Below are 25,131 nucleotides of genomic sequence, written 5' to 3'. Positions count from 1 at the left end.
TTTATGGATCATAACCAGCACCTTAAATTGTGCCCAGAAGCTTCCTGGAAGTCTGGGGAATGTGCAAAACAATGAACGTATTGTGGAATGCTCCAAACTGTTTATATTACTCCATTCTGGGCAGCTGCAGCTCCTGAATGCTCTTTACAGGCAGCACATTATAGCAGTGGTTTATTGATGGTTTATCTCTGCTGGCTGGAGAATTCTGGGAGTTGAAGTCCACAAGTCTTAAAGTTGCCAAGTTTGGGAACCATTGCATTATAGTAATAAAATCAGGTGAGTGATTGTAAGTAGAGTGCAGTTGGTATACAAAATGAACCTCTGGAAATTCTGTGAGACTCAGGACCTGCAAATTATATACTGTCTCTACTTGGTGAATTCAGTCTGACTCAGAGGTAAAAATGGAAAGTCTCCCAATCTACTGGGCCTCAAAACTCACCCAGTGTTTCTAGGATTGAAGTGAAGTCTGCTCTTCTCCATCCAGATTCCTATACCTCCTACTTCCCCCAGACAATGGGAAAGAGCCTTGATGGCATAACTTGATTTGACCAGAATAAATATGTATGGTTGGGTACCAACAGTATATATATATATATATTTTGTCTTGTATGCCGCCCACTCCCGGAGGACTCCGGGCGGCTCACAAAAGACAAGGGAAAGGGGGGAACGGACAAAGACAACATATTAAAAACAAAACCAACATTCACAATTTCCGTGGAGGTAGATGCTTCTCAGCTCCCCCCAATTATATTGATAATGACACTCCATGTTGGTGACAACTGTACCAAGTGGCTTTATGAAGACATTAAATAAGAATAGGGAGAGAATAGAGTTCAGAGACATCATGCAAACCAGGATGCTAAAGGCTGAACAAAACTAGCCCAGCTGATCGGCCAGCTGAAGAACAGAAAGGATGAAGTAGAGGGAGATCTCTCAAATGTCATGTTAATTCCTTCTGGTTCAGCCCACATCCCTTTTCCAACCCAGGGATCTCTCAGCTGGACTTGATTTAGACACAGATTTATCCATTTTCCAATAAGACCAGTAGACCCATCTTCTTACTTAAGTGACAACTGATCAGTGCAGAGGCTACACCTAACCTCTACCCTTTGTCAATCCCATCAGACTTTAAATACAATGATGGGTCATAGTTGGTTTTATTTTGGCTTGCTGACACTAGATGGCAGGAGAACAAAGTCAAGAGAATCTATCAATTGCTGCCCTTATATTGTCTTCCAGCAATGATCTGAGGACAGGACAGCTCACAAACCTTGGTAGATTATACGTTGGCAGTCAAAGGAATACAAATCACCAGCATATTTTTCTAGCAATTAAAGAAGGAATATTGATTAATACAATTGTGAGGCACATCCTCATAATTTCCCTCCCCTCCAATTTATTGATGTGAGGAGTGTAGATTTGGAATACATGTTGTTAAAGTGGACTGTGGACAGTGAAAGATTTGCTAACTCTGCTTTACTAAAAATAGTAAAGATTATCTGAAAGAGCTTAATACAGGAAATGAGGGTAATGTCTGAACCAAAAGGATTTTGGTGTGGTAGTGTTATGTGCTGTTAACGATAACATTAAGGTTTTGTTTGTTTTGTTTTGTTAAGTACTGTATTTCCTAACAATGGGAAAATATAGAAGTAATTCCTGCCTGTTACTGGTGAGACATTTCTGTAGGACCACTATTCACTTCAGATTCAGGAGCTGCACTTAAAAATTGGCAATATGATGGACAGAGTACCACAGTGCCATTATTTTGAATCTCTGTGTGACATTAGGTTTGGAACCATTTTAGATTTCAGGGATATTTTATGCAATGTCTCAGCACAGACAGCGAAGGAAGCCGGGAGCACGATTGATGTTATTCTAACTCTCTGTTTAGGACCTATTCTGCAAGCATACACATTCAGCACTGACATGCAAGTATCAGACCTAGCAAAAAGGAAGAAAAGTGAAAACAAGGACATAAACAGAGAATGCTGGCGTCTTTTACTTGCTAGGTCAATGCAAAGGAGGTGAGAGATTCCAAAGAGCATTTTATACAGAAAAATTCCCACACCTAATTCCCATCTTATATTCTGTGGGTCTTGATACCTCTGCTGATCTTTGCCTCAAGTATTAGTTCACATTTTGTGCTGCCGGATGAATTTTCACTTTGATGCTTTCATTTCTTTTCTTAAAGTCTTGTTTACCATTCCTGCCCTTGAGATCATGATAAATACTTTTTTTTTCTTTTTTTTAAATTTAAGAGCTCTAAATGGGTTAGGTCCAGTGGTGGGATTCAAATAATTTAACAAGTGGTTTGCCCAGGGTCAGGTTGGCTATCATGGCCCATCCCAGCCACATATGCGGGATGAGCCTCCTGCGACAGTCACCCTGTTGTGAAATTACGCCCCATCCCCACCCCCAGCTATCAAAGTGGATCCTGGGTGCTGCGCTAAAATGGATAAATGGCAAACAGAGTCACTGGCACAAAGGAAAGAGGAGGAGCAGGGAGAAGAAAGAGGGAAAGCGGTCTTCTTCCCTCATGCCGGCTGCTCCATTGTCCATTTCTCCATTGCCACGCAGTGCCCAGGATCCACTTTGATAAGGGGGGTTAATTTAACAATCAGTTTTCCAAAACTGGTGGGAACCAGCTGGTTTAATCTCTACTCTTTATTTTTCTTACCTTGTTAGCTCCCCCCCCCCTCCTTTTTCTGGCTAGTTAGTAATGCAAGGATACAATACAATAGAGAAGAAAATTGTTAAAGAGCAAGAAAATAAAGATACATAAAAATAATGTATATCACTTGCCAATCTTCACACACATACTAAAAGACACATCACGATTAACAGCGCTGCCTGGATTCCTTTCCTTAAGAGAAGTCAACTGAGATTTATTGCATTTCTCTATAAAAGATTTATTTACATAAATAATCAATAGCTTACTCTTTAGAGGAATATTTTCAAGGAACAAGAAACCACTTTGGTAAAAAAAAATGATTAAGAATAAGAATGAAAGTGAGGTTAGAATTCATATGGTCCCTAGATTATATAGTTTGTTAGCTGCAAGAAAGGAAGATTTAAAGAACTCATTAAGGAAGTAAAAATGAAAATTAATAAAATCCAGATTAATGTTAAATATTAAGACTGAGGGAATGTTATTTTGCCCACTTTGTGAACTCAGAGCTGATGGCAAAGAAATGAAAGTAGTACAAAGTTTTGTGTTTTTGGACTGCGAAGTAGGTAAAAACAGATAGTATGCTTAGAACTAGAGAGGATATGAACGCTAGAAAAAAAGCAGTGACAGAAAAAATAATCAGCTACGGCCAGTGTTAAAGTGTTAAAGCAATGATCTTTCCAGTGGTAATTTATAACTCTGAAACCTAGTCATTAAGAAACAATGAAAGAAAGAAGATAAATACTTCTGGATTTGGACATGGTTACTAAGGATACAAGAACATTAAATAAAAACTGATTTTTCTGTTTTGGTAATGATTAGCCAGCAAAACCCCGCATACTTTGAGCTCATTATATGAACAAATGTTGGAGTAGAAAAAAATAATGTATTTGGCAAGTTTCAGGGAAGTAAAAGATGAAGAATCCACTGGATAAAGTAGATCAGAGGTGGGTTGCCAATTTTTCTAGTACCGGTTCGGGTGTGCTCCCCTGCGTGCTCCCCTGCCACTTCTGTCCATGAGCAGAAGCAGGGACGTGCAGTCAGGGAAGGCAGGGGAGGCAGAGCCTCACCACTGTCATCATGAAAAGAAAAAAAATATAAAAGGAAAAAGGCAAGAGCTGAGGTCAGGCTGAGCTAGTTGCTGCCAGAGTCACTGTGGATGACTCTGCTTAGTGCTTAACTGTTTAAAAACGCCTCTAAAAAAGTGCCCTCTACAGGAGGAGGCAGGAGAACGACGTGCCTCATCTAGTCTGGCGTTTTATGATCACTCAAGCAGAGTTAAGCAAGGGTTAAAATTCCTGACGTAGATGAGGCAATTGTTCTCCTGCCTCCTCCTGTAGAGGGTACTTTTTTAGAGGTTTTTTTAAAACAGTTAAGCACTAAGCAGAGTCTTCCACAGTGACTCTGATAGCAATTAGCTCAGCCTGACCTCAGCTCTTGCCTTTTTCCTTTTACATTTTTTTCTTTTCATGATGGCAGGCAAGAGCAGAGTTGAAATCCTCTCTGAAACAGCTGGAAAAGGTACGTGTGGGTTGGCGGGAGGGGGAGGAATTCAAACTTCATCCTCAAGTGTAGATCCCTCCCCAAGTGTAGTTTGATTGCAGGCAGAGCCACATTGCCTTTACACACACACAAACACACACACACACCTGGATAAAACTATATAAGCCCAGCTTCACTGATTACAAGTTTGAAAAGGCAATGTGGCTCCGCCTGCAATCAAAGGCTCAGATCGGCTGCAATCCAACTTCTGTGTTTGTGTTTGTTTGAGAGGGAGTGAGTGAGAGAGGGAGGGAGATAGTCCAATCCAACTTCTCTGTGTGTGTGTGTCTGTTTGAGAGAGGGGGGAGGGAGGGAGAGAAGGAGGAAGGAGAGGGAGGGAGAAGAAAAAGAATGAAGGAAACTTTTTCGCAAAGGAGAAAAACAAATGCTGTCGCTTTAAATCGGAACTGAGCATGCCTGGCTGTGGAATTCTGGGAGTTGAAGTCCACAAGTCTAAAAATATTTGAAACCCCTTTGTCAGTGCCTCACCAGCCATAAACCTCACCGCACGTCACTGCTAAAGAAGTGTCCGGGTGGGCGGGCGGAGCCTCCCGCCGTCACTACTACCGATTCGCCTGATCCGGGCCAAACTGGGAGCAACCCACCTTTGAAGTAGATGGAAGTAAAGGAACAAAAATCCATCTGGTTCAGTTCCAAGCCAGGAGAAAGGCTCTGGAAATAAAATGGAGGCTGATTGGAAAGAAGGATTCTGTTTATTGATGAGCAGAACCACCAACAGCATATTGTTCTGGGGCAGCTGATTGAGTGGCTGAATGAGAGGATGGATCTTTATAGGTTTTGTTTTTGAAATGCTTCCGGATGCGCGCAATGTAGTGAGTCTGGTCTTTAGAATTTTGAGGAAGGGGGGTGCAAATTTTAATCCCAATATTTGGAGCTGAAGGTATTTTGTTTATGAATAGATTGGCCCAGTCTTTCTTAATGGGCACAAAATATCCATCTCCAAAGACTTCAAACATCTGCTTTACTATAATATAATAATTATGTTATGATATTATTATGTTATGTTATATTTTTATAAATATAATATTCTACCTCTTTTAATATTCCCCAAAATATTTCATTCTCTAGAATGAATCCCCCTCCCCCGGAGCTTCCCACTGAAGCATAATGGAAGGTTGTTAAAACAATCTCAAATTATTGCCAAGAACAGGTCAAATGTGAGTGCTTGAGACTCTGTGGCACCTAAGTAACAATATGCAGAAACTGTATGTAAGATGCCAGGCCACATTATTAATAGCTCAATAATTTTCCCTTGAGATTTATATACGTTTATGCAAACTATTCTGGATAAGCAAAAGCAATATTATGCAAAGCACAAAAAAAACAAGAAATAGTGAGCAAAATCTAAAGGCAGGAAATATGAGAAAATAAAATATAATTAAAATCAAGTTTATACCAAAAACATTCATTATGCCCATCCATACCTTTCTGTTTTGCAAACTATCTTCTTTTCACTGTGCTCATGTATTGATTCAGACATAATTTTTTTTATTTTTGAAACTTCTTACCTTTTCCTTTTTGAAGATTCATCCAACCATGACTTTCCTGATCATCTTCTTTACCTATTACTTTTCCTTCATGCATTTGTTTTGCAATTCAACCTACATTCTTTTTTTCCCTATATGACCAAATCACCCAACAGGATCCTTCTGTTTGCTATTCATTCTGCAATATTTATTGTTTTTAAGTTTCTCATTCTCACAGCATTCGACTTTTACATGCTTTCTGAGATGCCTAACTTTCACTTCCAATTCATATAACAAAGCAGTCAGAAGTATTTTTTTTCTGTTGACCCCCCCCAAAAAAAATCATTCTTGACAGACTACATATTACTGCTGTCTTTCTAACAGTGTTAATGGGTCATTTTTTCATCAGATTTCAAGGGTGACCAGTGATGGCAGGGATTGCAGTCACAAAGCCTCGCTGTCTTTTTGTCAAATTTCAGAACCAACTGTTTAAAACAACTGGCTAAGCCATCCCTCTCCCTTTAGGACAAAAGGATGCCATCTTCCATTCTTAACATATGTTCAGGCATGTCCCAGTCACAGCATATTCCTACCTTGGTGGGTTGGAATGGAGTTGAGGAAATCAAATTGCCTCTAATTCTTTTACCTTTGTTTGTATTGTGTGCAGAAGTAACCCAAATGCAGCACAAGAGAAGAAACCCTACACTTATCACACAGATTGGATTCATACAACATAGTTGGATATCATGTGGTTGGATTTATAGTTTAGTGTGTTGCATGAATAGAACCAACAAAGCGAGAGCCAGCGTATTTAGCGATGAAGATTTTAAACCAAGATAAGAGATCTATGTTGAAATGTATTCCCAGCCATGAGAGTTCTCTGAGGGACTCTGGAATAATTCCTCTATCTCAGACTAGGAGCATAGAGCCTAAGATTTTAGTCCACTCTGGGCTAATTTTGCAACTATCTTTTCCTCTCGGTCCAACTTATCTCCTAGAGATGTTGGTGTGGGGGGAAAACAAACAAACAAGAGCGGGACTGTTTTGAGCTCCTGGAAGAAATACATCAAACAACTAAATATCTCTTTCTAGTCAGGGACTTAATGAAATGAACTATTGGTGTTTGTGGAAATCTTTATAAAAATTACTTTTTTTGAAATATTTTTAAAATGTTAATCAGAGAAATCACTTAGGGAATGCAGAATGTCCTTTCCTGATTGAATGTTTCCAAGTAAAGTTTGGACAAATGTCAACATGGAAACTTTGAAGAGAGAAAGTTTATCTTAGCAAAGAAATGTCTAGTGTATGTTACTCCCAAGTTGATGAGAAATGCTGAATTATTAAAATAAGCTTACATTGTACTTCAGAGTTTAAAAGTGATTAAAAAGAAATGAAAATGAGTTAAAATTAGAGCCGAGTGATTTAATTTCCTGATAGCTTGCCAGGAGTTTCAATTACTTTCAAGTGAGTCTATTTATCTCTTTTGAATAATGTACAGCCATGACATGAATGTTGGGCAAGGCATGTTCAGCTGTTCTCTTCCATCTGATTGTCCTAGAGGGGTGAGCCATGTTCTGCATCATAACTTATTTTCATAAGTCGAGTCAGTACAGTGAGATGTACCTCAGAAAAGCCAGATAAATCATATGTGGCATTTCTAAGGATACAGAAGAAGTATTCGGGACTGTGGGGCATTCAAAAGCTGCAAGTTGATTTTAACTGCTATAACTATGACCTGCTTCAAAAATGTTTTTTTTTCTGAAAAACAAGCATCTAGAACTTATTATATAAATTAAAATTTGAATAGATAAGCAGATGACAGCCAACTCACAATCTATGTGTAAAACAAAAAAATTCTAGGCTGATCTTCATAATAATATAATGAGCAGGCAAAACTATTATTACCAACTCTGCACAAAAAAGCACATAAGTTAGGAGAGAAGAAACATAAAAATTAAAAAAAAGTTTGAAACAGTCTGTATATTCAATTGTAACCTGGAAATATGTGCAGTTTGAATAGGACCATTTAGATACAATATTTAAATGGTTGCGGAAATGTTATTGACACCAATATAAAATGGCTGCCCTGAATCACAAGCATACATTACAAAGACTGGAAAACTACAGTTTTCTGCTGTAAATGAAACTCATTTCAGAGAAGGTAGTCCACTAAGGATAGACGGCTTTGCCCAAGATTCTGAATCTATGTCAGAGCTGTGACTGAATCTCACCCCTATCCTTCTCTCCTTCAGGATCACCTAGCCCATCTTCCCCTCCTTTCCTTAATTTCCCAGATATGATCTCCAGTTACAAGATGCGGAATTATAGTTGGGGCCATCAGAGAAATGAGAAAAACTTCCTTGTGCTTTCCCACTCTGGGAGTCTGCTGTTGTCTTTTTTCTGTATTATACTCAGCTTTATATTTTGCTACCATGCATTATTGACAGAGCAAAGGGTGGGGGGGGATAGCAGATATGAATATGCCCACATGCATCCTGCAAGCCCACCTTAGGTCAGATCCTGAATAATCAAACCCATTTCATTTGCAACACATTCAAAATTTGAAATTAGTATGTCTCTTTCACTTCTTGGCCTTTTGGCCAAGATCAAATGTTATGTATGCATGTATCCCTTTTCCCCAACAAGAAGCAGCCATTAAGCGGGAGAGCTTTCATCCAAATCAAGTACTTATTTTTGTGAAGAAAGAGATACGGTCAATTGTAACAAGATTTAATTAAATATTATTTATTTGTATCAATTGTATCTTCGACTTGTTAAAAAAACTCACAATTTAGCAATAATATTGATAAAATGGTTAACAAATGACCAATCAAACACCACTAAAATCAATAAAACTAGTAAGAACAGGGTAAGCAACATCATCCATCTTGTTAGACCTGGAAGAGCTCAGCAATTTATAAATCCACGATGAACAAGCAGGTATTAGCCGGCCTTTTATGATGTGGGATATGCCCTATTTGGGGCAGCTCATAGAGGCTGTGTGTTTAGTATACATCTTCTAATGTGGCCTCCTCAGCATTTAAGGATGTTAAAGGAAGAGTTACAGATAGTCCTCAACTTACGAGCACAATGGAGCCCAACATTTATTCATCTTAAGTGAGAAATTTGTTAAGTGAATTTTGCCCCATTTTTTTACTTTTTTGCCACATTTGTTAAATTAGTAGCATGGTTGTTAAGTGAATCTGGTTTCCCGATTGATTTTGCTTGCCAGAAGGCTGCAAAAGGTGATCGTGTGAGCCCTGCAACCGTCATGTTATTGTCAAGCATCTGAATGTCAATCATGTGACCAAGAGCTTGCTCCAATGATCATAAGTCACAAAGTACCATTGAAAGTCACTAAACAAACTGTTGTAAGTTGAAGATTACCCAGATTCGTAGGTCAACATTATTATCTTGAGTGTTGCTTGGCATCTAACCAATATAGTTAACCAATATAGCTGTTTCAAAATAGGGTTACATGATTCTTGATAACTGTCCCTAGCAGCATCATGGCAGTCACAATTGTATTTTCGATTACATTTTCAAGGGCAATCCTACATAAAACACATTGAAAAGATCCTAAAAAGTTATTAACAGCACTTGCTAGACTATTTCTGCTCAGTAATGGCTACAGTGAGTACAACAGCAGAGCTAGAGCAATGCTGACACATCTGGACTTTCAATGAGATCAGGAAATACCCTCAAATTATTTACCTGCTCATTCAATCACAGAGCAAAAATAGATTGCCTTCTCTCCTAAATCAGAGAATGTTCTATGTGCTGAGTCATCAGCATGCAAGTAGAATCTTGCCTCATATTGGGCACTGTTCCTTCCTAATAGCTTTTTATCAGTTTGAAACAAATGCATTCCCTAGCGGAAATTCATAAGATCCCATGGCATACTTGTAAATAGGATGAAGCAGAAGTGACATTTTAATCAAACAGGCCTACAGGGTTTTTTCAGTAGCATAAAAAAATATAAACAAGTCTAGAATAATCAATAAGAGTACATTTCCTTGGTCTCTATTTTTCTAAAATAGGCCATTTTTCTAAACTTGGGATTAAAGCTATTATTTTAAAACTGAGCGTGCATGGAATATTGCTTAATATAAAAAGGAGAATTAAGTAGGCTTTTCAAAATTATTTTGGGCTCAGTTGAAATTCTGTCCTTTATTTCTAAATTTGAGGAACCACCCCAAAGCCCAAGAACCTTCACTGTTCCAACTATCTCATTCTACAATGGCAAACAAAAATGTGGGAACTCTTGAAGGAGGAGGTAACGTCATGACAACACGAATGTGCGGTCTCGATGCCCCGAGACTGCAGCCAATACTTTTGCCGCTGGGTGGTCCAATCGGACCTAAACTGTCCCGAAGAGATGGTGAACAGGAAGAATACATCTTGCTGACCTCAGGAACATCGCAAAGACCCTGATCGATGCAAGAGAAGTTCTTCAAGCTGGTGACAAAAAATCCAGCCAAGGCTGACGAAGTCGGGGTGGCTCCAAAATGGAAGGATACAGAAAGAGAAAGTGTTTCCAGCTGGTGAGGAACTTTTACTGTTTTAAAAAGAGACTGCCTATAAAAAACTTAAAATTAATTTAAATTGGAGAACAGAAGAATCAAGCAGCAGAATTAAATTTGGAATGGTTTTGGACAGTGGTTATTTTACTTTGTAAATGCTATCTTCACGGATGGAATTTATGCAAGCCTTTTGAAACGGATGGATTAAGTTTTCTTCTATTTTTTCTTTTATTGTTCTTTGTAACCTATGGATTAAACTTTTCCTCTTTCATTGCTGTGGGTGTTTAACACATTTAAAGATTGGACACTTTTTTCTAACTTGAAATACAAAAAAGATACAAAAGAAATAAGGAAATTTGCAAAGGTAATACTGTTGCTTGGATGCTGGAAGGTTTGTGTATTGGAGTTTGTGTATTGGAATTGGAACACTTTTTTCTTTGCTGATTGTTTTGGCTTGGCACTGCAAGGTCTTACTGCTTGGTTATAGAGAGTGATAAGAAGGGAAGCATACAGATGTCCCTTTGAAGTATATCTTTAACCAGAGAAAAGTGAAAACAAACATTTTTGTGAATCTATGTTTAATTTTATTAACCTTCCAAGCTAGAGCAGCTGTGTTTGTTAGCTGGAGAGAATGGCACAATTTCAAAAGCAAACAGAAATCTCAAGCTTGCAAAAGATATTTTCAGAAATACAGAAATTATCAAATACATATGAGAGGATAGAGAAGAAGCTGGAAGACTTAAAGCATATAACAGCAAAATATGATGAGGATGATTATCAAATGCAAAATATGGTGGTTAAAACTCAAAAAATCTAAGTGGAAAGTGAATATAAAGAGTTTAAATTTGCTGATATTTATGGTGATTGGTTGGTCTCTGAAAATGGAAAGAAAGAGGAATTAAATGGAGGGGAAATTTATCCCAGAGGGCAAGATACAGAAGAAGAAAAAACTAAAGAATCTATGGATTTAAAGAGAGAAATTTTATTAGCAATAGCATTGATAACACTACTGACAATCAAAGTTAAGCTGACTAAGGAAACAGAAGAAGGGCATCAAGATTACGTGAGAGATCTTATAAGCAAGGAGTTGCTAAGAGGAGTCCATACAAAGTTGATCAAGGAGATGATTAGAGGACTGGCATCACAAATGGTAGAAGATATGAGACTGTTTTGCTATTGGAAAGATACAGGTTGATAGATGGAAGAATATAATTTAAAACTAGTTAAATTTAGTGAAATTTATTGACAATAGATATAGTTTAAATAAATAACTGATAATATTACTAATGTATACAATGTGTAGTGTTATGATAAGTATAATTGGATATGAATATTGAATGGTACCTGTTGTGGGGGTCAGAACAGGTACCCATATAAGAAAGATTGGAAATCCTTTTGGATTACACATAAAGGTTAATAAAAAAGGAACCAATTTAGATACAGTTAAAGTTTTGATTATTAGGGGGGAAATGTTATGATACAGGATATAGTCAAATAAAGGAGGGATAAGAATAACAATGTGTGTGTGTGTCTCTCTCTCTCTCTGTGTGTGTGTGTGTGTAATATAAGGAAACTGGATGTAAGTTTTAAACAGTGATTTCGAAAGGAGGATTAGAAAACTTTGTTATTAAATATTATGGATGTTTAGCTAGAACAAGACATAAGGATTCAGTGTTAGTGGAGGATTTTAGAAATAGTAATTGAAAGGCCAGTATGTGGTTATGTATTAAACTTTGGTATATTTTATGATGAAGGATGCTTAAACAATTATAGTCAAATGAAAATGGAGATATGATGATGTTGACATATAAATATTTGAGTTAAAATGCTTGAGTTAATATGAATTATGTTTGTTGACTGTGGAAGAGATGCACGAAAGTCTTTTTGTATAACCAACTGATACACTTTCTACAGCATGTAAAGAAGGATATTGTGTTTGTTTTAAATAAAAAATAAAAAAATATTTAAAAAATGTGGGAACTCTTACTCTGAGATTACCCTAAGAGACTGGCTATTTTGGTTATTGCAATCTTGGGGATGAGTAACTATTTTCCAAATCTCAATAATATTTGTATGCATTTATATAAATTGAAGTTGGTCCATACAATATATAACTTGTGCCCTCATATGCTGCATATCCATGTCCTTTCTCAGAATTTCCTTCTAATGTCACTCGGTACAACAAATGTTGAGGCTGATCTCTCCCTTTGTCCTTTTGCGAAGAAAGTTCTTGCCAAGAACTAGAGCAGGGGTCGGCAACCTTAAACACTCAAAGAGCCATTTGGACCAGTTTCACACAGAAAAGAAAACACTGGGAGTCACAAAACCCTTCCGGTGCCTGACTATTTCCTGAGTGGCCAGAAAACTAGCATATGTAGTTGGATTAAATGTTCTGTTTTCTTCTGAAAGTTTTCTTGGATTTATCCATGGTTGGCCTACCGGGGGTCAAATAGCTCAATAAATCACATGCTGGTGAGTGTCGCACATTGGCAATTGTGATGCATATTTTGAGTGATAGGGAGCCATAGCAGAGGAAAGAAAGAGCCACATGTGGCTCCTGAGCCGCAGGTTGCTGACTCCTGAACTAGAGGATAGATATGAAACTTGGAGACAGGTATAGGGTGCTTCTATCTGCTAAAGAAGAAAATGGTCATAAAGAACTTTGCAGTATCTTATTTAGATAGATGTCATAAATATGAAGATTTGTCCAAAACCAGCTCACATTTTTATGATTGTACAGCTACTCTAAAGTTCTATGAACATGAACAAATAAATTCAAAATTATCTTGTTAGCATAAAATTAATTTTGATCCCATCATTTTAATAATGGGGTATTCATTTTCTATCTGCACAGAGCATTCTAGATGTCTGATCCTTCTCTACAGACAAGAGAAATTAGGTAACAGAAAAGGCTATTGGTGTTCATGAAGTTTTGTCTCACAGAAGGCTTCCCCGTAAATCAGATTGGAAGCACAATTAGATGAGTTAATTATACACTATAGATTAACATAATCTTGCAAGTCTGATGAAACAAATTTGCCATTGCCACTTTAAAGCAAGTGATCAATTAGGCAGTCCTTGAACAAATGTAAAGAAAAAGCTCTAATGTCATATTGCCTTAGTTGCTGACATACCACATGTTTTTTACATTTTGTCTGTCTGAATAGGGATGGACAAACTTCCAATGTGCGGGGTCATCCAGCTTTTTTTTTTCTATATCTCCATCAGATCACACAATCTTTATATTTAAGTTAGGCTCAAGTCAGGGAACAGTAGATGATGATGATGATGATGATGATGATGATGATGATGATGATGATGATCATCATCATCATCATCATCATCATCATCATCATCATCATCATCATTGGTGAGATTCACAGCCTTTGGGGCTGGTTGGTAGCTCAAAGCTCGAGTCCTAACCAAGGACCTAGGAACTGTTAAGGTAACGTCGGAGGATATAAGCTGTTCCAAGTAGGGTAGTTTTCTGTAGAATCAGAATGTTCAAATCTGCTAAATTTAAAATTTCCAAATAGCGAGGTAGCCCTTTAGGTATTGCTCCAAGGGCTCCAATTACAATTGGGACAACACACTATTTCTTTTTCCACAGTCGCTCAATTTCAATTTGCAAGTCGAGATTGAGAGAGATTGAGATGCTTTATTTGTATGCCGCCCTTTTCCCTGGGGGGACTCAGGGCGACTCACAACTCAAGGGGAGGGAGGACAAACGAGTCACAAACATAAAAACGGTACATCATTAAAAACACAACAGTCATACAATTCGAGTGGGGTTGAAATCTTTAGCCCCAGGCCTGTTGGGACAGCCAGGACTTAAGGGCTACGCGGAAGGTCTGGCGGGTGGTGAGGGTACGAATCTCCACGGGGAGTTCGTTCCAGAGGGTCGGAGCAGCCACCGAGAAGGCTCTCCTCCGGGTAGTTGCCAGCGGACATTGGCCGGCTGATTGGATTCGGAGGAGGCCTAATCTATGGGATCGTATCGGCCTAGTGGAGGTAATTGGCAGGAGGCGGTCTCTCAAGTACTCAGATCCAATACCATGCAGGGCTTTGTAGGTGACAAGTAGCACCTTGAAGCGTACTCGGAGATCAACAGGTAGCCAGTGCAGCTCGTGGAGGATAGGTGTTACGTGGGTGAAACGGGGTGCACCCACGATCGCTCGCGCGGCCGCATTCTGGACCAGCTGAAGTCGCCGAATACTCTTCAAGGGCAGCCCCATGTAGAGCACATTGCAGTATTCCAGCCTAGAGGTCACGAGGGCACGAGTGACTGTTGTGAGAGCCTCCCGGTTCAGGTAGGGCCGCAACTGGTGTACCAGGCGAACCTGGGCAAATGCCCCCCTGGTTACAGCCGACAAATGGTGTTCAAAAGTCAGCTGTGGGTCCAGGAGGACTCCCAAGTTGCGGACCCTATCTGAGGGGCGTAGTATTTGACCCCCCAGCCTGAGAAATGGAACACTTGACCAATTAGTGGGAGGGAAGCACAGCAGCCACTCGGTTTTATCTGGGTTGAGTACAAGCTTATTAACCCCCATCCAGTCTCTAACGGCTTCAAGGCCCTGGCTCATCACATCCATCGCTTCATTGAGTTGGCACGGGGCGGACAGATACAACTGTGTGTCGTGCGCGTATTGATGGTATTTTATCCCGTGCCGTCGAATGATCTCGCCCAGCAGTTTCATGTAGATGTTAAAAAGAAGGGGGGACAGGACCGAACCCTGCGGCACCCCATATGTTAGGGGCCTGGGGGTCGATCTCTGCCCTCCGACTAACACCGACTGCGACCTGTCCGAGAGGTAAGAGGAGAACCACCGTAAAACAGTGCCTCCCACCCCCACCTCACGCAGTTGTCGCAGAAGGATACCATGGTCGATGGTATCGAAAGCTGCAGAGAGGTCAAGGAGTACCAGGATGGAGGCGTGGCCTCCATCCCTGGCTCTCCAGAGATCATCGGTCAATGCGACCAAAGCGGTTTCTGTGCTGTAGCCAGGCCTGAAGCCAGACTGGAATGGATCAAGATAACTGGCTTCCTCCAAGGACCGCTGGAGCTGAAAGGCCACCACCTTCTCAACAACCTTCCCCACAAAGGGGAGGTTGGAGACTGGACGATAGTTGTTAAGAACGGCTGGATCCAAAGATGGTTTCTTCAGGAGGGGTCTCACCACTGCCGCCTTTAAAGCGGGGGGAAAGACCCTGTCCCGTAAGGAGGCGGCAACAACCGCCTGGATCCAGCCCCGTGTCACCTCCCTGCTGTTGACAACCAGCCAGGAGGGGCACGGGTCCAGCACGCATGTGGAGGCACCTACAGCTCTCATGGCCTTGTCCACGTCCTCAGGGGTAACAGCCTGAAAATCAACCCAGCGATGACCTACCAAATTATCCCTTAGTGCCTCAGCTGGTTCTGCAGAGTTGGAGTCCAGGTCCGCCTGAAACCGAGCAACTTTAGTCCCGGTACTTTGTGATTTTTTCTTGCTGTTTATCTTCAATTCGTGCATCTCCAGGTATTGTAATGTCAATGAACCATACTTTTTTCTTTTCAACTATTGTTATGTCAGGTGTGTTGTGGACCAAGTGCCTATCAGTCTGAATTCTGAAGTCCCACAAGATCTTGACTTTCGCATTCTCTAAAACCTTCTCAACCTGACGTTCCCAGTGGTTTTTGCTGTACTCAAATCCAAACTTTTGGCACAATTTCCAGTGAATGATCTTAGCAACGCGGTCATGGTGTTGTAGGTAGTCAGTTTGTGAAATTTTGCTGTACCCACTGATCAAGTGGTCGACTGTCTCATCTTTCTCATTACAGAGGCGACATTTGCTGGTGGTGGTAACATGCTGAGTTTTTGCCTTCATGCAATTTGTGGCTAAGGCTTGTTGTTGTTATTGGTTTTAGGGATTACTGAGAAAAAGCATAAGAAACTCAAAGTAATCCCACCTTGATTTTGTTGAGGAAGATTTTAATTATGTTAAGTATAGATGGTGCAGACAGAAAATCTGACAGGCTTTCAGGATTGATGTCAGTCCTTTGAGGTAAGCCACGTCAACAAATAGACAAGGCAGCAATTCAAAGAATGTTTTTATACATGGAAAGTAAAATCCCAGAATCTTAAAAGCCTGTCAGAGTTTCCATTTGCCCCATCTTATACCAAATAGAATCAAGGCAGTTTTATCTTGAGTTTCTTTCTCACACTTTCCAGACTGAGTAGCTTTTTCATCTCTTTAATGGTTCGTCCATTCCTTTACCAAAGTCACCTCTATATTGCTTTGCACATAGTTATGTCCCAATGATTCATGACTGTAAATAACTGGCACAATAATTTACTGCCATTCCTGATTACACAACCTTGTCTTACTTTTATATGTCAAGAACAGGGACATTTAAAAAAAAACACAGCTTTGACGGCAAGGAGAATTGTGATAATCATGACTTACTTTGTGATTCAGAATAGTGCAATATTTAATGTTTGGATAAGGCCATTTTAGAACAAAAGAAATTAACATTAAGACGAAGAAAAACCCAATTTTAAAAATTCCTGTGTGTTTAATATACAAAATGTACATTCCTGGTTTCTGTTATTAATTACAAAGTAGATAGAATCCCTGCCCCATTGATATAGATCTTGAAGAATAAGGATAAAGAAGGGAAAATTTATTTCCACTTATGATGTTATTAGTTTCCCTATGCTAGCCACACTTTGGATGTGAATAGGACACATCAGTGAAAAACAATAGTGTACATATTCTATTATCTGTTGCAAAAATTCAATTTGTGAAAATATTTTGATTCAAATGCTGATTAAGATTACAATTTGAGTGGTGGGTTTTTTTTGGGGGGGGAGCTGAACTTTGTGTATTATGTACGGTAAGTGAATGCCAGGGAAAAAAAATCTAAATTATATTGAATACATTTATTCTGTTCAGAAATGTGGAAACTTGTAAGAAACATTCTGCCTTTTTTTAACCCCAGCTATGAGAGGAGGGTGGGAAGTGGAGCAAGTGTTTGACAGTTGACAATGTCCATCACCCTGTTTAGTGATGATGCCTGGGGGGTAAAAATAGCAAGAATGACCTCATGGATTTTAGCAGCAATACTGAAGAGACAAAAGAGCAGCTTTAAAAGGCCAGCAGAGTTGCAGTCAAAGGACCTGGACTCTTAAGGTTTGATTCTGCTCCAGAAGGGAGCTATCCCGCTCCTTCTCTCTCTCTCTCTCTCTCTTTATGGAGAGCTGGGAGTTAAAAACAGTATGTGACATGCCCTCCTCTCCAGGACTGGATGCTGCTATCAAGCACTTGGACCAACCATATGCAGGTACCCATTTCCTTTGTGCCCTGAACTTAACAAACTTCTTTCTCTTTCTGTATTTTTTTTCATAGGGATGTTTGCCTGAGGAAGGAAACTGAATTAGGAAAGAGAACTTTAAAAAAAAATTAATTAGGAAAAAGTAGGATGACCTACAGAGCCAACAGTGAGTTGGAACCAATGTATTGTGCAGTCCCTGGTAGTTTCTTTCAAGAGGACAAGAATTTATCATGATAATAATACAGCTATTTTCACCACTGATACTTTTTTCAAATGGCTGCTCTGGGAAAATAATGTTGAAGTGTCTGAATCATTAATCTGATCTTGTTATGTAATAGAAAAGGATAGTTTTGCTAGAAATGTTACACTATTCCCCTTTCCATCCTATTTTCTGCTTTCCATGATAATGAGGGCTGTTGTTATTATTAGCATTTGATTATAAAATAAACTATAAAACAAGGCAGCTTTTCCATCTTCATTTCTTTGACTTCTTAAGTGGAAGCATGGTGATAACTGAAGGCAAAGGTTTACCAGTGTTTTATAACATCTACTAGAGTCATCTAGTAGATGTTTTGCTGTACAACATGAGACTGCTAAGGAGAGGTTTTGTATCATCTCATCAATGTATATTTTGTTTACTATCAATACATTGTAACCTTTGTGCTAAGCCTGCTGTCAGTATTAGGGCAATTTTAAAAATCAGAGTTACACACAATATAAGAAGCACTGCTCACTTGAAACTTCCATAGGACTGTACTTATATACTGGGGAAAGTGGGTAATTTTTTTAATAGACATATTTTAATAGAAGTATTTCTGCTTAGACTAGAAAACCTCCAAAGTCTCTTCCAATCCTATTATTATAATATGCTTTATTCTATTCCTATTCTAATTAGGGATACGGAGTATTATTAATATTTTTTCTACCTCCATTTCTATGGATTATTATGTCACTCTCCTTGACTCTCAATCTGCTTAATAGCAGAACTGATAACATCCCAGTATCAATATTTATCTAAAAGAGTGCAGATGCCAGGAATGTATAGACCCTTCAAATCTTAGCAAATCCCAAAAGACTTCTGAGCTGAGGGCCTGCAAAGCAAAGGAGGGAGGAAATAAGGAAGGATATGGGACTGAGAAGGAAGGAGGGAGGGAGATTGGAATGAGAGGGAGGGAGGGTCTGAGGGAGGTCCTGCCTTAGAACCTGGCCACCAGCAGCCCTGCTGCCTTTTTGCCATCCCCTTGCCCCCTCCTCCTGACCTCTTTTGATGGTCTTCCATCCTATCACTGAGGATGCTTTGTTTCAAAGCAAGGTCTCCTCGCATGGAGAGGAAGTAGGCCTCTCTCTGACCCATGCAGTTTGCCCTTCCACACCCACCATAAGCAACCTGGCCAATGAGAGTGAGCACAGCATCAGCAGCCTCAAGGAGGAGGTAAGCTCAGCTAGGTGCCCCCTCAGGGAAGCGGGGCTGGGCTGGGCTGGGCTGCAGAGTCCTTGTGCCTTGGGAACTTGAGGGCCAGGTTGGATGTTGCCCTCCACTCTCCAGGGCTCCAGACAGCCTGTGCCACTGTCCAAGGATCCTCTGTGAGGTTCTGGTGGATGAAGGTTTGGCATTTGCCCTGGTCTCGACTTCCTCCACTGGAGACCTCTGGATCTAGCCTCTCAGTCTTGCCTGGCCTCCATAGGAGGCGGAGGATGACATTCCTGCATGTGGAAGTGCGGAGGAGAAAGTTTGCAACAGTGGTGGGTTGCCAATTTTTTTACTACCGGTTCAGGCACGTTTCCACATACAACACTTTTGCACATGTGCAGAAGCGTCTGGGTAGGTGGGCGGAGCCTCCCCCGCCGCTACTATCAGTTCACCCGTTCCGGGCCGAACCGGCGACAACCCACCTCTGGTTTGCAGGAAGAAGTTTCCTCTGAGTCCAACTTCTGCCTTGACAGATCTCTGGAGAGGAGGAAAGAGTGGAGGAGGATCTGCTTGAGGGAAAGCTGTCTCAACAAGCCAGCATCCTTACCACACACAATTTGAAATGGGGATTCGAGAAGGGCCATCTTCCCTTGTGCAAGACCAGGGAGCACTGCTTCCCTGCCTCCTCCTTTTCTCTCCAGAGATCTGTAAAGGCAGAAGTTGGACTCGGAGGAAACTGCTTCCTGCAACCTTTCTTCTTCACGCTTCCACATTCAGCAACTTCCGTCCTCCACCACCTGCTTTGATGTGAGAGGGTACAAGACATGGAAATACCAATGACCTCTGGGATTGGAGAATAATGTCTCCTTAAGCGTGCTGTGTGTGTGCGCGCACGCTCATACACGCACACAATTCTAAGCTTGGAGACTTTTATTCATATCTGGGTTTGCAAACTGCTAATCGTGCCTGGGTTTGGGGAGAAGGCCCTCTCCTTCCTCTGTGAATAAAAGTCCCCAAACTTAGAATGTGGCGTGTGTGTGTGTGCGCACACGCATGAGCACGCGCATGAGCTTGGCTGCTAGCATTTTGGGGAGGGGAGGAGTTTGTGGGACACCAAATTGTCCCCATGTTGTGTTAGCCAGTGCGACTTGTTCCATCCTAATGCAGCTGGCCCGAGTCAGCCATGCCTAGTGAGTGGCGGCAAGCTGGCCACCCCACCCATGGTCATGGTGACCTGGCTGTTACCACCCAGCCACACCTACCCAGCCACGCTCATCTAGCCTCTGTGAGTCGTCATAGTTTTACGTGCAACTGGCCTTTTTAGAGCAACCATAATGCTGATGCGGCCCTCAAAGAAATTGAGTTTGACACCCCTGGCTTACAGAAAGCCTAACAGTGCAACTAGGAGCTAACTAAGGTAAATCTTTTCTTTTTGATGTATTAGGGCTCTATTTACCCTTGTAGGTTTCTTTCCCACAGGTGTAAACTGGTATCTTTCACCTGATCACCTTGTAATAATTTCTGAGTATATTAAATAGCTATCAAGAATTTACTAGTTTGAATTTTACTGGGTCAGGTCGAAGTTTTAGTTGCTCAATCATGAAGGCTCTCTGGAATTTACTGCCAAGGATTTCTTTTCCTCTATCAAAGTACTATGACATTCTTGCATTCCTTTATTGGAAGAATGCAACATTGAAGATTATTCATTTGTGAGCCAAGAACATTCCTTGTCACCAGTAAGGCTATTTTGCCTTACAGATGCTACAAATGTAGATTTCTTTATACAACCCTGATTGTGCTTTTTGTTGTTGTTCTTTACAGAGCTTAATCGTGGGGACAGCATGCAAGAAAAAAACACGAAGGAAGCCAAAACCAAATGCAGAACCATTGCATCCCTATTGACAGATGCCCCCAATCCCCACTCCAAAGGTGTTCTGATGTTTAAAAAACGCAGGCAGAGAGCTAAGAAATATACCCTAGTCAGTTTTGGGAGTGTGGAAGAAGACCACTGCTATGATGAAGAAGACGGAGTCTTCCCAACTAGCGAGTCAGAATTTGATGAAGAAGGCTTCTCTGATGCTCGAAGTTTAACCAACCACTCAGATGGAGGCAACGCCTACCTTGACATTGAGAAGCCCAAAGGACGTCCTGCACAAGAGGAGGCCCAGCTATCGCAAGGGCTGAGTGAAGCCTCAGGGAGAGGAGCACGATTATTTGAGCAGCAGAGGCAGAAAACTGGGAAGCAGACGTTGGAAAATATGTCTGCCCAGAAGCCAGAAGCAGAGCTCCCAAATTCAACCATTCAACCTACGCACAGCGTCATTGGTATTGAAGCACCAATGCCATGGAAGGCGGAAAAGACTCCCTTGAGTGTCCATTTAGAATCTGCACAAGTTTCTAATGAGCTGCCACCACCTAATCCTGCTCAGCTCCAGTCTCCGTCTGTTATCTTTGGAGAGGGAGCCCAGATATCTTCAAATACCTCAGGCATCTTCAATAGGTCTGCTCGGCCTTTCACGCCTGGCTTTTCTGGGCAACGTCCTACGACATCATCTGTTATGTTTAGACCTTTAGTGCTAAAAAAAAGTAGTGAGAGGGTAGGTGACCAGAGAACAGCTGCCCCTCCTGTTCCCCCTGTTGTTTCAGGTACAGTCCTTCCTGCCCCTCCATCATCAGAGCAGTCTAAAGGCACAGCAAGCACATCTGTGTCTCTGTATATCCCAACTATACCATCATCAGTACAGACAGCAGCAGATGCAAAATCAGCAGAAGCTAAATCACTTTCTAGAGCAGGTAGAACGTCCACTGCTTCTATATTTCTCTCGTCCTCTTCTAGACCAGCTGTGGATGCAGTCAGAGCTACATCTACCGCATTGTCTTCTCCACAAACGCAGGATTTTGCACCTTCTCCTTTTTATGTTAGTCCAGTTCCACAGCCCCTCAATCAGCCACCAGTCCAGCAATTCACCAGCAATGTCTCTGATATTCCACGACCCGCTTCTGAGCCTTTGGCCTCCAGGGAGCAGAGGGTTGCAGTTCCAGCTCCCAGAACAGGTATCTTGCAGGAGGCCCGCCGCCGAAGCAGCAAGAAGCCCATGTTCAAATCTGTAGAAGAGAAGAAAAAGAATTCCCCAAATCCAGAGTTATTGTCCCTTGTGCAGAATCTGGATGAAAAACCCAAAGGGGACCACCAAGGAGCAGGATTTGAGTCAGGCCCTGAGGAAGATGTCCTCAGCCTGGGAGCAGAAGCCTGCAACTTTATGCAGTTCTCAGGCCGGAAATTCAAGACCCCACCTCCAGTAGCCCCAAAGCCTCAGCAGTCAAGCACCCTTAATGGAATGGTGAATGGCTCCTCTCCTGCACATGACCTCTCTCATTTGAAGGGGAAAGGGGCGGAGCTTTTTGCTAAGCGGCAGAGCCGAATGGATAAGTTTGTGGTGGAGGCTGTACCAACCTCAAAGCCAAGAACTCCATCTCCTGCACCTTCTCTTCCCTCTTCCTGGAAGTATTCATCAAATATTCGTGCCCCACCTCCCATAGCTTACAACCCATTACATTCCCCATTTTACCCATTAGCAGCTAGCAAATCCCAGGCCACAAAGGCAGAGAGCAAAGTTAAAAAAGCACCAAGCCACAAATCAGGGATCAAAGTCATTGACTTCCTCAGACATCAACCATACCAACTAAATTCTGCCATGTTTTGTTTTGGGGAGACTCCAAACATCGGTGTCCAGACCCCTACAAGTCCAACAGTTCAACAGTCCAGCTTGTCTTTCACACCGGCCAAGCAAGCCCCTGTGAAAACAACCAGGACCTATGAAATTCGTCGTTTTTCCACCCCTGTCCCAATGCCAATTTCAAGTGGTGTGGCTCCTACAGTGTTAGCTCCTCGTTCTGCCACAACATTGGATGAACCAGTTTGGAGGTCAGAAGTGACCTCTACTTCTGCGCCTGCGTCCCCAGGGCCATATCAGGGAGTTCCCCTCCAATATCAAAGTTCTCCTGAACTCAGCGAGATGAATAGAGGGGTTTCCTCCAGCTGGCCCAAATCATCCCTCAATTTCCAGGTAGCTAGACCCAGGTTTTCAGCATCCCAAACTGGAATGCAGGCACATATTTGGAGACCAGGATCTGGTCACCAATGAAAAAAGTTTTTTCTGTTTGTTTTAATATCTTCAATTTTGTAAGTGAGATTAGTTTCAGCTCACTGCTAATTGTGCTCTGGATTGCAAACTTAGGTTTGCTTCTGTGCAGTGTGCAAAATGGCCATAGACACAAGCTAGGTATTTAAGCTAAATGCTCGTCTTTGTGGTTCCCTTCTTCTGTTTAAACCTAATTCCTATAAATTAGATCAGTGAAGACAAACTGGAGACAAACTGCCTTTCTTCCTAAACCCCAATCCCCCCCCCCCATTTTTGGGGTTTGAAATTCTTCAACAGGATTCAACAGGTTTTTTTTTGTATTTTTGGAGCAGGAAAATAAAATAGTGAAAGTAGATAGCTTTTTCATTTACATGGCAGATGAAGGAGACTCATCTTAAGTAACAGGAAGCAATCCAAACTTTATGAATAAATTTTACCTCTGGAGGAATGACAGCCTGCCTCCATCTAAACCCAAAGATGGACAGAGAAATAAAATTGCCAAGAGTAGGGTGTTTTTTTTTCTTTTACAGGGAAGCAACCCTTCATTGTCCCCACATTTTGGATTAGCATTCTAAGACAAATAGGGGACTCCAGTCTGCTTTATAATCTGTATGTATGTATGTATGTATGTATGTATGTATGTATGTATGTATGTATGCCTCTGGATCAGTCTTGACTTCTGGCAGCTGCCCACCAGCTGTCTTCAGGCCTAAAGCAGGACTAGAACATAAGTCTATGCTGCTTTATAATTCTGTTGCCAACATCTGGGGCTAAGATGTTTGATTGAGACCCAAATTCAAGGTCCTACTTAGCTCTAGACCTCCCTGGGGCAGTCAATATTTCTCAGGCTTCTTAAGAGAGCTAAAGGAGTGAGGAAATGAAGAGCTAAACATTATGTGTTCCATCATGAACCTCTAGAAGAAAGGAAGGCAAAAACACACACATGTATGTATAAATAAAGCAGAACATTTGAAAGGCACTGGTTCACATATATGTATCTGCAGCCTCAGCCTGTAATTACTAAATGGGACAGGAGCCAAAGACTAAATCCTTCCTTCTCAAAGTCATAGCAGAAACTAGGCATGACTTTTAGGGCCAGGAAAAGACTGAAAGGGCTGGAATGAAAAAGGAATAGAAAAAATGACTTTCTAGGTTAAGTGGCTGTGATTTAAATACAGCCAGATGACCTTAGTCTCCCTATCTTCTTCTGTCCCATTTTTTCCTAACTGCAAGAAAGATACAAATATAGAGAGAATTTACTCATCAAGTCTTTTCTTGGCAGCTATTTTCCATAAATCAGAAATAATATTTTCTGGAGGCTCCTGAGGAAAAAAGAACAGAGGTTGAGAGAATTCACGGGAGCAAAAAGTGAAGTGTTGACTATTGAATTTGTTAAAATAAAGCATGGCATTCATCTCTTATTATGAGAGAGCAAGTAGAAGGGGAAGGGAAGTATGAGGAAGTGTGTGAAAATTCATGAGGTAGGATTTGCATTCATATCTAAGATGATTGATTTAATCACTAAGCCAAAACATCAGCAAAAGTCCTCATAGGATCTTGCAATTTAATTCAAGATAGCAAGTGAGGAGAAGTTATTTTACAGCTACTTGAAATCTTTAAAAGTGCCCAGGTAGTGATGCTAGAAGCAAGATGATATTAATCCCAGGATTACTCTGCATTCACTCAGTCCCTTGAAATTTTGTGATGGGGGTTGTATTAGGAGTGCAATACATAGGAGAAAACACTAAAAATATAATCTTATGCTGGGTCCTCCTTTGCCAGTCATCACATCTAGATCCTTGAGAATTTGGTGTCAAATACCCAACGTTCAGTCCAATTTTAAATTAGCCCATTTACAGAAAATTTACATGAGCTGAAGTCAAAGGATTGGAATTTGAAAATTGTGTATTTTATCTTAGATATCAGGGTCTTTCCTAGGCTGTATGGCTTGACATCAATCAAAACTGCAGTTCTTGAACTGGCTGTCTGAATATCTGCCAGAATTATTTATATTATTTTGACAGTTCTTGTTGCTATGAATGGGAA

The 25,131-nt window shown here is 40.9% G+C and overlaps 1 protein-coding gene across 1 annotated transcript in view; it reads left to right on the top strand.

The window, feature by feature from the left end:
- Positions 1 to 23,764, top strand: part of SYNPO2L (synaptopodin 2 like) — a 53,893-nt gene extending 30,129 nt beyond the window's left edge. The window contains exon 4 of the mRNA XM_014060238.2: positions 20,765 to 23,764. Coding sequence (XP_013915713.2) covers positions 20,765 to 23,088 — 2,324 coding nt within the window. The 3' untranslated portion in view covers positions 23,089 to 23,764. The remainder of the gene's footprint in view (positions 1 to 20,764) is intronic.
- The last annotated feature ends 1,367 nt before the right edge of the window (positions 23,765 to 25,131 follow it).

The sequence above is a fragment of the Thamnophis sirtalis genome, unplaced genomic scaffold (genome assembly GCF_051295495.1).
Source record: "Thamnophis sirtalis isolate CommonGarterSnake01/CBP01778 unplaced genomic scaffold, rThaSir2_p1.2 scaffold_15, whole genome shotgun sequence".
Lineage (NCBI taxonomy): Eukaryota > Metazoa > Chordata > Lepidosauria > Squamata > Natricidae > Thamnophis > Thamnophis sirtalis.
The sequence above is the reverse complement of the archived record's forward strand: the minus strand, read 5'-3'. Positions and strand labels throughout refer to the sequence as shown.